The following is an 18,976-nucleotide window of genomic DNA, read 5'->3' as shown; positions in this document are numbered from 1 at the left end:
TACTAGAGGAAAAGACTTTTACACTTGTCTCTAAATGAAAGGGTTTATTATAGTTCTTTATCTATAATGGACAGTCAATAAATTCATTGCATAAAATAAACAATGTAAAACTTAAATATATAAATATGAAAGCTGCATGGTAACAATTTCAACCTTTTAAACAGTAGAGTCAAATGCACTAATTCTCATCCTTCTATCCAATCAACATACTCAAAATCTCCCTGCAAATCCACCAATACACCAAACCCAAGGATTCTGCTCTCCCACTTAAAAGTAGGAACTCACAGCTGCTCAGATCTACCTGTACCTCACCTTGCTTGCTGGAGAGAGTTACTGTCCTCACCACAGTCCGGACATTCTCTTTTTCAGGACCTGGCATGGGCTGTGACTGGAGTAAAAGACTGGAAGCTCCCGAAGAACCTTCTAAATAAAGAAAGTCAACGAACAGTAAATAATCGATGAAAAATGAAGCTATCATAAATCAAGAAGTTTTGTTTTTTGAGACCAGGTAAGTCCAATACAGACCACTGGACTACAAGCCAAGCAATCTTTCTGTTCCTGTTTGCCTACAGTGAAATGGGAGTAGGGAAAGGGAGATAATCTCATCTCTTGTCTGCCTTTGGCACAATGTGAAAATAAAATATAAACTGTTCTGAGTTCCTCGGGCACTCAATCTACTTTTACTTACTTACGAGTGAGGCTAACGTTACACTAACCCTAACCTCAGAAGCACACCCCATCAGGTGTGTCAATCTAGTTCTTTCCATCCATACTCAATCGTCTGCAAAATGGAACTCCAAAGTCGCTGCAGAACAAGCTTCAACAAGGCGCTGAGAACCAATCCTCTGATTCTTTCTAAATACATTTCACACGATATCTATTAGGTTGGTACAAACGTAATTGCGGTTTCAGACCATGAATTTTAAATCAGTATAACTAGGCTCAAACACATCTTTACGAATCAAAATAGGAACCATTACAATTATTACATTTTTTGCCAATGAGAAATAAGTTTATTCCTGTAGTGTAAAAACCCATGCATTTGATGAACCCTTGAAAAGCATTTTCTGTATCCTGTTGGTTGTGAAACCATTTTCCCTGCAAAAAGTTGTCGAGGTGCTTAGAAGTGGTTATCAGTTGGCGAGAGGTCAAATGAGTATGGAAGATAAGGCAAAACTTCACAGCCCAATTTTGTTCAACTTTTGAAGCGTTGTTGTGGAGAAGAACTGGGCCCTTTCTGCTGACCAAAGTCAGCTGCAGGCATTGATTTGCTGAGCATACTTCTCAGATGTAATGGTTTCACTGGGATTCAGAAAGCTGGAGTGCATCAAACTGGCAACAGACCACAAAAGAGAGACCGTGACCATTTTTTGGTGCAAGTTTGGCTTTGGAAGTCCTTTGGAGCTTCTTAACAGTCTGACCGCTGAACTGGTTACAGCCTGTTGTCATGTACAACCCAATTTTTGTTATATGTGATCGAGGAATGTGTACATATGTGTTACATATGATCAAGGAATGGTTCGTTGTCATTGTGTAGAATAAGAGGAGATCACACTTCAAAATGACGATTTTTTGGTTTTTGGTCAGCTCATAAGGTTACCACTTAGCAACTTTCTTCACCTTTCTAATTTGCTTCAAACACCGAATGACCACAGAATGATCAACACAGTTCTTTGGCAACTTCTCATGTAGCTGTAAGATCAGGTTCAATGACTGCTCTTAGTTGGTCACTGTCAACTTCTGATAGCTGTCCACTATGATCTTCATTTTCAAGTCTCCTTTGCAAAACTTCTTGAACCACCACTGCACTGTATGCTTGTTAGCAGTTCCAGAGCCAAATGTGTTGCTGATGTTGAGAGCTGACTCTGCTGCTTTATGACTCATTTTGAACATGATTTAAGAAAATCACTTGAATGTGCTTTTTGTCTAAAACCATTTCCCTAGTCTAAAATAAATATAAAATACATAGCAAGTAATAAGTCACTAGAACAAACTCAGAAATGAACATTAAAATGATGTATAACACACATTATTTAGCAATGTATCCCAGTATCAAACAGCAAAGTTCAACAATGTAAAATCGCAATTACTTTTGCACTAACCTAATATTTTTATGGTTGGAAATACAGATCAACCAGACTAAGGCAAGCGCTAGAAGAAAATTCTAGCAGTTCCTGAGGAAGAATTAACCTACTACAAAATAAAGTCTTTCCTCTTTTAATAATAGTTTAGGGAATTTCCTGGAGGTTCAGTGGTTAGGACTCTGAGCTATCACTGCAAGGTGCATGGGTTCAATCCCTGGTCAGGGAACCAAGATCCTGCAAGCCATGCAATGTGGCCAAAAAAAGTTTATATGCTATTCTTTAGAGTTATATTTCTCAAAATAAACAAGTTCTTTCAGGTTTTTTATTGTACGTGCCTATCTCTGAATAGTTAGGGACAGAAACACAGCTGCAACGGTTTAAAAAAGCAACTATGTTTTAAATAAGACTATGTTTTAATTTAAACAAGCCACAAAAATCAAAATCTATTTGCTCATTTTAGTTGGTGCCAAGTGTCTTTTTAGTCTTCTCTAGAAACATTCAATTCTCCATGTTAAAACTCCTGAAAACTTACCACCTTGCTTCTTTGATTTTTCCTTCATTTTCTTTGATTTAATTTCTTCAAGGGTTTTTATTCCAAAATTCAAACTTTCACCTAGGAACACAAATAGCAACCACGTGAGGAACTAGCACCATTTTACCCTTGCATTTTATTTGTACATACACAGCTGGCATTCAAATGTCTTCTCAATGAATACGAGAAAGTATATGTAAATGTGTGTGTGTGAGTAAGTGTAATGGCCACAAGGAAGAGGGAGGTGCTGGTAATTAGGAATTAAATTTCAAAGGTATTTAAGACAGTCTGGACATATTCAATAGTGCTGTAAGATTTATGAGCAGAAACTAGCCTCAAAATAGCCCCTTCTTACCTTGTTTTAAATTGACCCCAGGTTTCCGGGCAGAAGTCATTCGTAATCCATTATGAACTTCAAGAGTTGGTTGCAGGGTAGGTGTTTTGGTTTCATCACCTTCCTCAGAAAACTGATCTATATTGTCAACATTTAAGGCAAATTTCCAATTAAAAAACAGATGTAGAGCTTCAAGTCTGATGCTAACTCACTAAGTTACCCTGATCTTTTACTTGTCCTAACGAAAGAGCTAAAGCTTACCATCATCGTCTTCATCATCGTCTGCAGCATTGATCACCACAGGTGGGTGTGTAGGGCTGGGAACGTTTTCTGAACTTTCTACTTTCATAACACTTCGCAGCTGAGGAGAGGGATTAGACTGGACAGATAATTTGCTCTGCTGAACTGTGAGCTGGCTAGCTTTCACTTCCTCTTCTGGCGACTCAGGCACAGTGGGCAACACAGCTAGACATAAAAAATTAGTTATAAATTAAAAGAAAAAAGCTCCAATTCATCAAAAAACTCCAATTATCTATAATAAGCTTGGTGATTTGAGCACTGTCTTTTTTAATTTATCTCTTTTAATTAAAAATTTAATTTAATTTTTAATTTCCCCATTTTCCCAATTAGGTTCTAAACTTCCAGGAGGGAAAATGTGGCTTCTAGCTAAAAACTATTCACTCCATGTAAACACAAAGTAGGCACTCAGAGAATAAAAGCCAGATGCATAGTAATTATTTACACATTCTAGACATTAAATTTTAATACTGAAATTCTAGACTGTAGGATCAAGAAACAGCTTTTTAAAGAGACAGTGGGTAATACTTTTGAATCAAATCAGAAAGGAGTGAGCCTTTTTTCCCCTTAAAGAAGATAAAAATATACAGCCATCAGATTTTAATCACACAGCAGATGTGGCTTTTAAATGGCTGATCACTCCATTAGGAAATTATTTTAAATGGAAATAAATACTAGCTTTTGACAGAGTGTGAGTTTTATTTTAGATTATACCCTAGAGCAGGATAAGCAAGTTTTTTAATATATAGAAGTATACAGTAAATATTTTAGCCTTGTAGATCTGTGTTTCAACTACTCAACTCTGCAGCAGTAGCACAAAATTTGGCCATAGAAAATATGTAAACAAACGGGCAGGGCTTCATTTCAATAAAATTTTACTTTGCAATACAGGTCAAAGACCAGGATTGCCAACCCCTGGCCTGGACAATCAAGTTTCTTTTGAAAAATCTCTGTAAGCATGGTAAGAAAATGGGAAATGACGTAAGCTAAATAACCTAAACTGTCATGCCAAGAAACATTTGTGAAGCAGCACAGCTTTGTCAACAAAGTTTTAATCATGACTGCTACTTTATTGGCTTATGACTGTGCACAAGTCGTTTAACCGTAATAAAGTTCAGTTTCCTCATCTGAAGTGAAAATAAAACTGCTTTCTCACAAGACTACAGAGACGGCAATGTACTCTGTAAGTGTGTACTCTATAAAGTATGCACGTAGGTGTTCATTATACAGCAACTAGCCTTTTAAAATTAAAAAACGAAACTCACTTTTGCTTGGAGGTAGGAAAAGGCCATCAACATAACGTCCTCTGTTGTGATGGAAAGCACAGTTTAGTTTCTGACATCCCATTGGCTGATTTTCCCAATAACAAGGAATCTCACTGCGTTTTTTCTGTAAGAGGAAAAAGACATCAGTATGACCTGTATTCACTTGGTCGTGTTTTCTGGACAAAGTTCACACAAGGTTAAAAAATCTGAGGCATGTGAAATGATTTTGAGTGTGAGGAAAAGGGGTTGCTGAAAGTGACATATCCTAGCATGATGGAGAAATCAAAGAGCAGGAAGAACTTTGCTGTTCTTTCTCCTTGCCCTCTTCTTAAATGTCCATAATTTAGAAAAGGGGAGTAATATAGTAGGTAAGATTATGGAGTCCAAGATAATAGTGTTTGATTCTCTATCACATTACTTACTGACCATGTAACGTCAGACAAATAATACCTCTTAGTCTCACTTTCCTCAGCTATAAAATGGGAATACAGTAGCTATCTAATCAGGTTCTTATGAGAAATAAATGAAATAATGTACAAGAAGCACTTAGCGATAGAAGAGTCAATAAACTGCAGTTGTTATCTGAAGCTGAGAGTTCAAGATTTGGATAAAAAAATTCTTCCCATTCGTGACTTCTCAAAGGCTCATGTAACACACTAAAAAGGTCTCCTTCCCAAGCTACCTTGCTTTTATAAAAGGGAACAAGGAAAACAAGAATAGAATGATTTGCTGGATCACAGGATATATGTCCAAGAGAAATACATATTAGTTCTAACACAGACATTATATTAGATGTATATAAAGAATTTCAAAGCAACACTATTAAAAAGAGCTCCAAAATGGAAACAAACCAAATGTACAGCAACACTAGAATGGATACATTCCAGTATATACATTCTGGAATACTTTGCAGTATATTCATAAAATACAATGCTATCCAGTAATGAGAGGGAATAAACAATACTATGGGAGCAAAATGAAAGAAGCCAGACAAAAGAGCACACACTGTATGATTCTATTTACAGAAAAACCAAACAGTCAAAACTTTACTATGGCAGAATGGTCAAGATGGTGACTAGTTTTGGGACTGTGGTGAATGACAATGAGGAGATAAAGGGGGAAGACAGGGTTGGAAATGTTCTATTTCATGATCTGGGTGCTGGTCTATTAGGTACACTCGCTCAATGAAAACTCAACATGTAAGATAATGATTTGTGCACATTTCTATATAACTCAAAAAAAAAAGTCCCGATAAGGACTTCTGAAAAGTAATTAATGTCTGATTAATAACCTGCATTATGTTAGATCTCTCATAATAAAGCAGCGTAAGCTTTAAATTTCAAGGCGAACAACAGTACTATTCAAAAACTTCCATTTTTCAATATGGAAGAAATAAATAAAGAAACAATGCCTGAAATGAAAGAACCTTAAAGGTATCAAGAAGGGCAATGATTCCAATATCTGCTATAACTGGGAGATTGATAATACACTGTGTTGGTAGGAATGTGGAAGAATCATGAGTCCCACACGCTGGTAACAGAAATGTAAACTAGTTCAACATCTCTCAAAGGTAATTTGGTAAAAATTACGTCACCCTGCTTATTTAACTTATATGCAGAGTACATCATGTGAAATGCCAGGTTAGATGAAGCACAAGCTGGAATCAAGACTGCGGGAGAAAAATCATGCAGATGATACCACTCTAATCAGAAAGTGAACAGGAAGTAAAGAGTCTCTTGATCAAAGTGAAAGAGGAGAGTGAAAAAGTTGGCTTAAAATTCAACATTCAAAAAAACTAATAGGATTATGACATCCAGTCCCATCACTTCATGGGAAATAGATGGGAAACAATGGAAACAGTGACAGACTTTACTTTCTTGAGCTCCAAAATCACTGCAGACGGTGAGTGCAGCCATGAAATTAAAAGATGTTTGCTCCTTGGAAGAAAAGCTATGGCAAACCTAGACAGTGTATTAACAAGCAGAGACATCACTTTACCAACAAAGGTTCGTATAGTCAAAGCTATTGTTTTTTCAGTTGTCATGTATGGATATGAGAGTTGGACCATAAAGAAGGCTGAACATTGAAGAATGGATTCATTAGAACTGTGGTGTTGGAGAAGACTCTTTAGAGTCCCTTGGACAGCAAAGAGGTCAGCCAGTCAAATCCTAAAGGAAATCAACTGTGAATATTCACTGGAGGGACTGATGCTGAAGCTCCAATACTTTGGTCACCTGATGCAAAGAGCCAACTCACTGGAAAAGATCCTGATGCTGGGAAAGATTGAGGGCAGGAAGAGAAGGGGATGACAGAGGATGAGATGGTTGGGTGACATCACTGACTCAATGAACATGAGTTTGAGCAAACTCTGGGAGACAGTGAAGAACAGAGAAGCCAGACATGCTGCAGTCCATGGGGTTGCAGAGTCACACACGATGGAGAGACTGAGCAACAACAATGTAAAAGAATTATGCCCTGCACTTACTGCCACATGTTTTAAAAAAGTATGGCAAATAACTCAGTCTTTGAAAGAACTTTATAGTATTTATTAGTATCCCGTTACCCTTAAAAGTTAGGTATAATAGCTACAACTGCACTTCCCTGGTGGTACAGTGGGTAAGAATCCACCTAATTCGGGGAACATGAGTCTAATCCCTAGTCTGGGAAGATTCCACGTGCTGTGGAGCAAACTAAGCCCATGTGCCATGACTACTGAGTCCATGTGCTGCAAGTACTGAAGCCTGTGCTCTGCAACGAGAAGCTACCGCACGAGAGGCCCGTGTACTGTGATGAAGAGTAGCCCCGCTGACTGCAGTTAGAGAAAGCCCATGAGGAGCAACAAAGACCCCAAGTAACCAAATGAAGTCGCTCAGTCCTGTCCAACTCTTTGGGACCCCATGGACTATACACAGTCCATGGAATTCTCCAGGCCACAATACTGGTGTGATTAGCCATTCCCTTCTCCAGGGGAATCTTCCCAACCCAGGGATCGAACCCAGGTCTCCCGCATTGCAGGCAGATTCAAGACTGAATCTGTAACCAGCTGAGTTACCAGGGAAACCCATGAAGCTACCAGGTGCTACCACTGTTATCACCAGGGAAATGCAACCAAATAAATAAATACATAAATGCATAAATAAATGTTAAAAAAAAAAAAAAAGCTACCATTGCTCTTTAAAATAACAACTATCTAATTATTTCTTGAGGTAGCACCTAATGCCAATCTTCCCTGCTCCTGGATCTGTCTTTGCTTCTTTCCTAAAAGCAACCTTCAAATTACTGGATATGATAGCATTATCTTTAAACTGAAGTCACAGGACATTTATTTAACATGTTTAATACCATTACTGAATTTTATTTCAAAATAAAAAGTAATACACAAACAATAAAGATGACTTGGAAAATAAAATTAATACCTATTATGCCATTACACAGTGAGTCACTTATTTTGATATAGAATTCTTAAAAAAAAAACAAAACTGTAAAATGTATTGATTCACATTTAAAAGAAAGGTTTTCCATGTAATTCTGTACATTTTTACTTAGCAACACACCCTCATAGTAACATTCTCCTACATGATTATTTCTTTAGCTTTTAAAAAAGCCATATATATAACACATGGTTCAAAGATATACAGCTGGTCCAAAGATACACAGTGAATGCTCATCATCTGCCATAGTTTATGCACTATAAAACTACCATAAGTATTTAACTAACAAATACGGAACCATTCTGTCCCTTAAGGACCCAGGGACTGAACCTAAGTCTCCTGCATTGCAGGCAGATTCTTTATCCACTAAGCCCCTGGGGAAGCCCCATATAATGGGCTTCCCAGAGCAAAACATGCACATGTATTGCTGCGTTTTCACCTTTGGGAGAAGTGTGTGTTCTTTGTGAACCCTCATGCAGAGATCGTAACAGAAACACACATATGAATAACTCCAGACTACGGCTGTCGTCTATAATCAGTGTATCCTTACTCTATCACTGTAATAAATCAGAATTCACATAAAATGCAGGAAACGTGGGAGATAGATATTCAATCGCTGGGTCGGGAAGATCCACTGGAGGAGGAAATGGCAACCCACTCCAGTATTCTTTCTTGGAAAATCCCACGGACAGAGGACCCTGGCAGACTACAGTTCATGGGGTCACAAGAGGTCAGACACGACTGAGCACACACACATGCATGCATGAATGCATGCATCAACCATATGCTAAGTCCCTTGAGTTTTCTAGAGAATTCCAAATGTATTAGGTTGATGCAAAATTGCGGTTTTTCCACTGTTGAAAGTTGCTGTTTCATACTGGAATATATTCTTAAATAAATGTGATTACGTTACACATAATTTTAATGTGCATTTCTCACTTTATGTCTTTCTGCTAATGACTTATTACATGCTGTTTATTTTATATTTATTTTAGACTAGAGAAATGATGTTAGACAAAAAGAAAATTCAAGGGATTTTCTTATTCAAGTTCAAAATGGGTCAATAAAGCAGTGGAGACAACTCCCATCAACAATGCATTTGGCCCAGGAACTGCCAACAAACATACAGTGCAGTGTAGTCCAAGAAATTTTGCAAAGGAGACAAAAGTGTTGAAGATGAGGATCAGAGAGGCTGGTCAGAAGTTGACAATGACCAACTGAGAGTAATCATTCAAGTCGATCCTCCAAAGAACTCAAAGGTGATCATTCTGTGGTTGTTCGGCATTTGAAGCAAATTGGAAAGGTGAAAAAGCTTGAAGAGTGGAAGCCTCGTGATCTGACCAAAAATCAAAAATATCACTGTTCTGAAGTGTTGTTTTCTCTCATACTATGCAACAACGAACCATTTCTCGATCATACTGGGATGAGCAACAAAAGGTGGATTTTATATAACTGACGATGACCAGCTCAGTGGCTGGATGGAGAAGCTCCAAAGCACTTCCCAGAGCCAAACTCGCACCAAAAAAAGGTCATGGACACTGGTGGTCTGCTGCCAGTCTGACCCACCACAGCTTTCTGAATCCCGGTAAGACCATTATATCTGAGAAGTATACTCAGCAAATCAACATGATGCACAAAAAACTCCAACATCTGCAGCCAGCACCAATCAACAGAAAGGGCTCAATGCTTCTCCACAACAACGCCCAACCGTTGCACAAGCAACACTTCAAAAAATTGAACAAATTGGGCTATGAAGTTTTGCCTCATTCACCATATTCACCTGACCTCTCACCAACCGTCACTTCTTCAAGCATCTGGACAACTTTTTGCATGGTGAAGGCTTCCACAACCAGCAGGATGCAGAAAATGTTTTCCAAGAATTCATCAAATCCCGAAGCAATTTATTTCTCATTGGCAAAATGTGTTGATTGTAATTAATTCTATTTTGATTAATAAAGGTGTGTTTCGAGCTAGTTATAATGATTTAAAATTTGCAGTCTGAAACAGCTATTACATCTGCAGCAATCTAATATATGTTCTTAGAGACTGGCACAGCGTTCCTAAGAGTTGTGCCAGTTTACTCTGCTTGCAATGTTACAGCATGATTTTTTAAAAGTTGCAAGAGCATTTCTTTTTCTGAACGTACTTAGTGAATCTATGTGGAAGACAGAATAGAATGTTATTTATTTGCTAAGTCATGACCAACTCTTTGCAACCCTACGGACTGCAGTCCACCAGACTCCTTTGTCCATGGGATTTCCCGGGCAAGAATACCGGAGTGGGTTGCCATTTCCTTCTCCAGGGGATCTTCCTGACCAAGGGATCGAACCCACGTCTTTTGCACAGACAGGTGGATTCTTTAGCACTGAGCCACCAGGTACTCAGCTGAAACCAGAATGGAGTGGCTACGTAACCCCAGACCTACAAACTGCGTATTTAGGCTCTTTCTTCTTTCCCCACCCCTTCTCAAACAATTCAAAAGTCATTATGTGAGGCTGAGAGAGGTAGGCACAGATGCTGGGAGAGGAAGGGCAAGTGGCCCAGAGCACAGTGGTAGAGGCTGACTGAGATGAGGAAGGCATCCACGGGATGAAGTAGAATTGGCACAAGTTGTCAGGGTTAGCAAAGCATTTGTGTAGGAGGATAGCCAGCACAGTGCTGGAGCCTGAGAAGGGTAGGAAGGCTTCTGTGCAGAAGCAATCTCATGATAGGGTGAGGAGGGTGTACTCATGGAGGTCAGCCTAGAAGGGGCATCAGAGACTAAGCAGGGTGAGGAAGGCAGGGTCTTCCTGACTGGGGGTCTAGTGTTGTCAGAGGATGAGCCGAAGGGGGGCGGGGGGGGGGGCAAACGAGTAGAGCATGTGGACCTGGACAACCTTGTTAGGCCAGAAAGTGAAGACGTGTTCAAAGAAGGACGGAAACATCACAAAGATACAAAAATCAGCTTTAAGGGCTCTTATTGGCCAAACATCAATCTGAGGAGGAAAAAATGATAGTAATGGCATATAACACACTGAATAAAACAGGAAATCATTGAGACCACACATAAAAACTTGGAAAAAAAAATTTCATTCAAAATTTGATATGAAATGGGATAATTACAAGGTCTCAAAGTACCTTTCCAAAACATAATTACAAAAAAAAAAAAAAAAAAAATGTACAGTGAAGCAATCTGGTGGCTACCACCTTAATGAAGTGATGCAAGTTAACATCAGTAATGGGATAATTAAAATTGTACACCACTCAATGGTAAGCAGTGAGAAGAATATCACCTCTGTGATATTCCTGCCAAAAATATAAGATCTGAATTTAGCAATGAGGAAGTATTAGATAAACCCAAAGGGAGGAACATTACACAAAATAACTGTCCTATAGCGACCAAAAATGTCAAGGTCAATGAAAGGCAAGAAAAGACTGATCAACTGTTCTAGACAGAAGGCCAAATCACTATGAAACTCAATGCAGCACATGATTCTGGACTCACTCCTATTGCAATAAAGAACATTACCAATTCAAGGGCAAAACCTGAATGGGATCTGAGGATTCAATGAGAGTAATATATAAACGTTAATATTCTAATTTTGATGGTTTATCACAATTATGGTTTAGTGGAAAGTTTCATACTATATTTGCAACTTTTCTCTAAGTTCAGACTGTTTTAAAATAAACACAGAAATATAAACACTCCCTAAATATACATATATGATTTTCACTTTAGACAAAATTACCAAACGGCCTTTATGAAATATGATACTAATTCATACCATAAAGCATCTCGATATTAAGTGAACATTTCACTAATGACAGAAATTTCACTAGGTCATTAAAAAAGAATTTAACCCACATGTTACATAAGATGATTTTTACTGCCACATTTTTTATTGTCCCATCAGGACACAAGACTACTTACTAAAACACAAACTGAAGACTTACATCAATCTCCATGTGCCGAAACCTGCACACCTGTCGAAAACAGCGCCCTTCTTGCCATAATGTGCAAACAGTTTCATTTCCCAGTGCAGCTTCACAGTGACGGAATGGACAGCTGTCACCCTGTGAACAGAAGGAATAATACAGAAAAGAACTGTGGGATCAAACCAGCCCCCAGGCAAAACGCTCACTGTAAAGTTCTCGGTACCTAGACAAACAGGGAGAGACAGGGAGAAAACAACTGAAGTGGGATGGTAAGAACAATCAGAGGTCAAGAAATGTTTAATTTCCTAAAACCTATCCTTTATCTGATCTGACAACATGAATGACACAAGCTGAGAGACGGGGTTCAAAAATACAAGTGGGAATATTAGGTACCCTTAAAAAATATGTTTTACAGTTAATCTTCAAAACTATTTCATATATCCTGACTTGTATAACTAGCTTTAAATGGAAAATTAGAAAGTAATTAGAATTTAAGTATAATTCCATGTTTCACCATAAATTTCATACAATGCTACTATTTGAAACAAAATGCTACTGTTGTGCAACTTGTTACTTAAAGCTTTGCTCAAAACTAACAATTTAAAATATAGTACCAAAATGATTTAAGAAAAATACTTGGGGGAAAAAAAAAACACATGTATAGAATTAGTCACAAAGGAATAACAGAAAATAATAGATAAATCTAAATGGAGCTGCAGAAGAAACAAGCTGAAAAGCACGAAGCTCCAACAAAGAAAAAAGCTCTAATAAACCTGCAAAAGCATATTTAGAAAAGTGGCTTTAGGATTCAGCAGGAAATCTGAAGGGAGAAGTCAAATTCAGTCCACGACAATTCTATAAATACAATACAATCCACCCATTCATTTACTACAAAGTAAATTTACTAGATAAAGATCAAAGTTAGCAAGCCACAGTCAAGTGTTCCTAATTCCTTAAAAGCACCCTGAACAGACTGATTATAGCTATAAGAACACCGAATGATGACTAAATGCTATCTTTTTACTTCTGGAGTATGGAGAACATAAAATGAACAGGAAAAAAAACGATGAGCAATAAATTCCCTTAGGAATGCTATCCTTTACGAAAAATTGACAGCAGATAATAAACATTGAGCAAAACACAAAAGACACCTTGGTATGCTGGGAAAATTTTATTCAATTTTATTAGGGAAATCATAGAAAGAACTGATTTAGAGATGCTAATTCTTACTTTAGTACAAGTAGAATAGAAAAAAAAATAGCAGTCTTCTCCTTGATTAGGCATGCTGAGTAGATCCTTAGATGAGAAGTGGCTTTTTGAAAACAAGCCACTGCTTCCTCTAGGCGAGGACCAGCTCCAAGTCCTCTTGATATGGGTTTAATCTTCCAAAAGACAAGTCAATCACAGAAATCGTCTTTTAAATGTTAATCCTAAAATGAGAAGACAATGAATGAAAATATTTCAGGTAAATTCTTTCAACAATCTTCTCCAAATCACCCTGACCAATGAACAGAGCCTTATGAAAATTCTGATTCATATTTTAATCTGTGAATGTTGTATATTCTCATCTACAATGCAAAATTTTTGTTAAACAGCCATGCTTCTTTCTTTGCATTCTCTATGGTGCTTCACCATAAATTATGTAAGCATTATATACTCAACAAATGATCTGCAGTTTAGATTATTAACTTGGACTATTTTACACAAGATAATTTGCTAAATCTGTATTTCTGACAAACTAGACTTTTTTCATCTAATTATTCACAAGCATTTTTGTTATTTCCAAAGTATATAATTCTAAGTATGTGGAAAAAACTATCTCACTGGAATAGCTGGTGAACCACTACCCCTGAAAAATCTGTAGAGCGAGCTAATACAATGAAGATGACCGAAGAGCTGCACACCAATTACACAAAAGGAGCAAAAGAAGTTCTCCGGGCTTATCCCTAAAATAGTGCTTATGCAGAATGACCAGCATTCCCTCTCCCCTTAGTTCTTGCCATACCATAGTTCTCACACTAAAGGGTTCAAGAAAGCAAGCTTCTACAGAAGTAAAAATACATGACAAGAGCACATGTCAGAATCTGGAAGGGGTTTCTACAAACCCCTACATCAGAGGATAAAGTTTCAGAAACATGGATCTGGGGACTTCCCTTGTGGTCCAGTGGTTAAGACTCGCAATTCCACCACCCAGAGTGTGGAACTGGTCCCTGGTTGGGGAAGTTCCGCATACCAAAAGCTTTTGGCCAAAACAAAACAAAAAGATCTTAAAAGAGAAACACTGATCTACAACTTGAAATTAAGATGAATCAAATTCACATTTTCCACTAACAATTCCTAATCCAAGAATAGCAGGCCATGGTAAAACCAGCCTTTGACTCAGCAACCTAGGTTAGAAGAGTTATGTTACTAAACACACACGAAACCTTCAAAATTTAAATATCCTATGGCTTTCAATTCCATTTCCAGAATTTATCCTGAGATTAATATTCAACAGTGGAAACAGTGACAGACTTTATTTTTGGGGGCTCCAAAATCAATGCAGATGGTGACTGCAGCCATGAAATTAAAAGACGCTTACTCCTTGGAAGAAAAGTTATAATCAACCTAGACAGCATATTAAAAAGCAGAGACATTACCTTGCCAACAAAGGTCCATCTAGTCATGGCTATGGTTTTTCCAGTGGTCATGTATGGATGTGAGAGTTGGACTATAAAAAAAGCTGAGTGCCAAAGAATGGATGCTTTTGAACTGTGGTGTTGGAGAAGACTCTTGAGAGTCCCTTGGACTGCAAGGAGATCCAACCAGTCAATGCTAAAGGAAATCAGTCCTGAAAATTCATTGGAAGGACTGATGCTGAAGCTGAAACTCCAATACTTTGGCACCTGATACGAAGAACAGACTCATTTGAAAAGACCCTGATGCTGGGAAAGATTGAAGGCGGGAGAAGGGGACGACTGAGGATGAGATGGTTGGATGGCATCACTGACTCAATGGACATGAGTTTGAGTAAACTGTGGGAGCTGGTGATGGACAGGGAGGTCTGGAGTGCTGTAGTCCATGGGCTCGCAAAGAGTCAGACACGACTGAGCGCCTGAACTGAACTAATATTCAACAAATATGCAAAAGAATAGTGCCTAAGAAAGTTCATCACCATCTTCTAACAACGAAAAAACACCTAGAAACCTACATGTTCAAAAACTGATGCTTCTATAAACCACGAAATGACAAGGATTGCCAGCAAACACCAGAAGCTAAAAAAGCAAAGAAGGATCATTTCCCTACAGGTTTCAAAGAGAGCACGACCCTGTCAACACCTTTTCAGACTTCTAACCTGCGAAACTGTGAATAATAAACTTCTGTTGCTTTAAGACACCCAGGTATGTGGTACTTTGTTATGGAAGCCCTAAGAAACTAATATACATTAAAAATAGAGTCAACTGATCTTTGCCAAAGAAGCAAGGCAATTTCAAAGAAGAAAGGACAGTCTTTTCAACATACAATGCTGGAAGAAGAGGATACCTGCATGCAAAAAAATATATCTAGACAGGGATCTTAAACCTTTCACAAAAATTAAAATGGATCACAAATGTGAAATTATAAAACTCCTAGAGAATAAAACAAGAGAAAATCCAGTTGACTCTGGGTGTGGTGATAGCTTTTTAGACATAACACCAAATGTACAGTCCATTAAAGAAACCATTGATAAGTTGGAGTTAATTAAAATTAAAAACTTCCACTTCTCAAAAGCACTATTAAGAGAATGAAAAGCCAAGTTACAGACTGGGAGAAAATTTCTGCAAAACACATAACTGATAAAGGACTGGTATTCAAAATATACAAAGAACCCTTAAAATGCAACAATAAGAAAAACAAATCAGGGACTTCCCCAGTGGTCCAGTGGTTAAGACTCCACGCTTCCAATGCAGGGAGCACAGGTTTGATCCCTGGTGGGAAACTAAGATCCCATCACCCATGCCATGCGGCACAGCCAAAAAAATAAGTTAAAGAAAAACTAATTTAAAAATGGGCAAAAGATCTAAACAGACACCTCACCAAAGAAAATATACAGATGACAAACAAGCATATGAAAAGACACTCAGTATCACTGGGAGTTGCAAATTCCTTTTAGAATGGCTGACGAAAATCCAAAAACTGATACCACCAAGTGCTGGTGAGGATATAGTAGCAGGAAGAAAGCTAGAAAAATATAGATCAAATGTTAGCAGTAGTTATAGTCACGGTGGTAGGATTACAGGTGGCTATTTATTATTTTATGCTGAGAATAACACTATATTTTCTAATATGATGAAACACAGATGTACCAGAGAATTCAAGTCTACCCTAACTGACCTGACCATTGTTGATATGCTACAGAACAGAACAAGGACTGGGTCTTTAACACTACTTCACCAGTCCACTACCAACATTCCTCTGACCACAAAGAGAATGCATTCCACCATCTAGGGTACACCAAAAGGTAACTTTAAAAATCAGAGGGAGAGAGGGAATTTCCTGAGGGTCCAGTGATTAGGATTTGGCACTTTCATGGCCTGAGTTCAATCCCTGGTTGGGGAACTGAGATTCTGTAAGCAGAACGGCCAAAGAAAAGAAAGAAAATTTAGAGGTGGGAAAAATTAGTTTGAGATTAACATATACATACTACTACATGTAAAATAAATAATCAACAAAGACCTACTGTATAGCACAGAATATTATAATACTCTGTAATAACCTATATGGGAAAAGGATCTGAAAAAGAATGGATATATGTATACGCACAACTGAATCACTCTGCTGTACACCTGCAACTAACAGAGCATTGTAAATCAACTCTACTACAACATAAAATAAAAACTAAAAAATTGCCTCCAATGGGATCAAGTCTCTAGGAATTCACTACAATGACACACACAAAAAGAAAAAGTATTAGTCAGAAAAGAAAGGAAACATTTTACAACAGAAAGGAGGCTTTGGTGTCCCCTTCATCCCTGAAATCAACATCCCAAAGAACATAAATGAACTGTTGTTGGTTTCAGTAAGACTGCTACATATTAATCAAACAAAATGAGATTTATGAAATAGTAGAATAGCATGAGTTGTACTCCCCACCCCCCTGCCCACCATTTTTTCAAAATCGATTCTGTAAAACACCCCGAGGTAGGCAAGGCAAGGCATGGAGAGACTGAATCCTGAATAGATATGCATCACATTACTAATGTTTAAATAGAACAGTTCTTTCATATATCCCTTTTACATACTGAACTTCTAAAACTTTCACTGGGGGGTGGGGGGAAGGCTATAACTGCTATGCAAGAAAATAGCCCCCAAAAATGTAGAGGTAAAAAATTCACTGTAATTATTACTACATAAGACAAAGTCCAAAACCATGGTGCACATTCCCTTTTTTTAAAAAAAGAAATAGTACCCAAGATAAATAAAAATCTGAATAAACACTGATGAAAAAGACAAAACTGAATTATAGGATATCACTATCAGGACATTCCCCAGAATGCAAAAAGATGCCAATGTGGGAGGAAAGATACATAACATGGAAATAATTCCAGAAGATTCAATTTCTACACAATGAAAATTATATAAGGTTGGAATGGAACTGGTAGAAATGATAATAAAATAACAATACAAAGAAATTTCCCTAAACTGGATGAACTTAAGTCTTTTAACTAAAGGATTCATCAAATGCCAAGCAGAAATGTTCTTTAAAGACATCACTACTTCACCATATACCATATATATAATGGTGAAATTTTTGAATTCCAATGGTAAAGCAGAATTATACAGACTTCTAGGAAAAAGCAGACTGAAAACAAAGGAAAGAAAATCAGACTTGACATCTGACACATTATTTGAATCTCTAAAATTTCAAAAGACAAAATATCCAGAATTTAAAGGTGATATTATTACTCTAGATTGAGCTTTTCAAATTACATTTCAAGAAAAGCTCAGGACTGGGAAGAAAGTTTTAGAAAGTCTCATAAAATATGTATCATATATGTACTCCACATATTCTTTTAAAAATTACTAAAGGAAGCGGTCTAACTTCAGAAAAAAAAATTAGAAAAAATAAATAGAAAAAGAACAAAACAATGAAAAGGCATTTTCTCATTATTTTTTTAAAAAGTTTTAAAGCAACTACTTGGGGGTGTCTGATTTATGATACAGCTGATAAATCCTAAATAAACTGAACCATATAGTATATCAATAGAGTAACAAAACATGATCAAAGAAGGTTTATTCCAGAACTAAGAATGGTTTAACATTAGGAAATTCATTACTAGAATAAACAGGGGTTAAAAAAGGAAACTCTGCAGTATCTTAAGATTTCAAGAACAGAAAAATGGTGAAAAAATATTTAAAACTGTAGTTTTTTAAAAGTTAAAATGGCTTTTTAAAAGAAGCTACAAACATCTATTCCCAATAAAAACTCTGTAAATTACAAGGAACCTTCTTAGCATAAGTGTACTAATTGATCAGAAACTATCATCATATGTGACATGGTAAAACATTACAAGTAAATCACTCAAGGGAAAAAAAAGCCTGTCTGTACTACCGTCCAACACCGTTTCAGAGTTCAATGCATGCAATAAGGGAAAAAAGTACCAAGATTAGAAAGGATGAAGCAAAAAATTTAGTATCTGTAGATTACAGGCTTGCAAACTATACAATCTAACAATCAATTAAATAAATTTTAAAAACTAACATATTTTTTAAAATCAGTAAATTTCTTATGTTCCAACAACAATCATTCAGATGATAACAAGAGTCCTAGTCACCATAAAACTAAAATATATAGGAAGAAAACAAAGAAATATAAAAGACCCCATCAAATTAGAAACAAAACCAAAACTATTAAACTACTAAGGCACAAGAAGACCTGGATAATGGAGAGATAATGGAGTAGAGGCTTAAAGAAGTTTACTTTTCCCCTAAATATCTTAAGTAGATTGAATACAATTCAATTCAAAATCTCAATGATACTTTATTATTGGAACCTGACAGACTGCAAAATTACTTAGAGTAACTAAGAAAATCTTAAGAAGAATGAGAGGGCCCTGGGCTTCCTGTAATTACCACAGGTGAGAAATATAACATTTAAA

General features: G+C 37.1%; 1 protein-coding gene across 2 annotated transcripts in view; it reads right to left on the bottom strand.

Annotated features, from left to right (window-relative positions):
• Positions 1-18,976, bottom strand: part of ZC3H11A (zinc finger CCCH-type containing 11A) — a 44,150-nt gene that overhangs the window by 16,550 nt on the left and 8,624 nt on the right. For both annotated transcript variants that reach the window (XM_070767741.1, XM_019976162.2), the window contains exons 2-8: positions 13,089-13,288; positions 11,877-11,996; positions 4,513-4,636; positions 3,212-3,415; positions 2,972-3,088; positions 2,617-2,697; positions 313-423 (exon numbers count right to left, since the gene is read on the bottom strand). In XM_070767741.1, coding sequence (XP_070623842.1) covers positions 313-423; positions 2,617-2,697; positions 2,972-3,088; positions 3,212-3,415; positions 4,513-4,636; positions 11,877-11,996; positions 13,089-13,142 — 811 coding nt within the window. In that variant the 5' untranslated portion in view covers positions 13,143-13,288. The remainder of the gene's footprint in view (positions 1-312; positions 424-2,616; positions 2,698-2,971; positions 3,089-3,211; positions 3,416-4,512; positions 4,637-11,876; positions 11,997-13,088; positions 13,289-18,976) is intronic.

Source organism: Bos indicus, chromosome 16 (genome assembly GCF_029378745.1).
Source record: "Bos indicus isolate NIAB-ARS_2022 breed Sahiwal x Tharparkar chromosome 16, NIAB-ARS_B.indTharparkar_mat_pri_1.0, whole genome shotgun sequence".
NCBI lineage: Eukaryota > Metazoa > Chordata > Mammalia > Artiodactyla > Bovidae > Bos > Bos indicus.
Note: the sequence above shows the minus strand (reverse complement) of the source record. Positions and strands in the feature narration are given on the sequence as shown.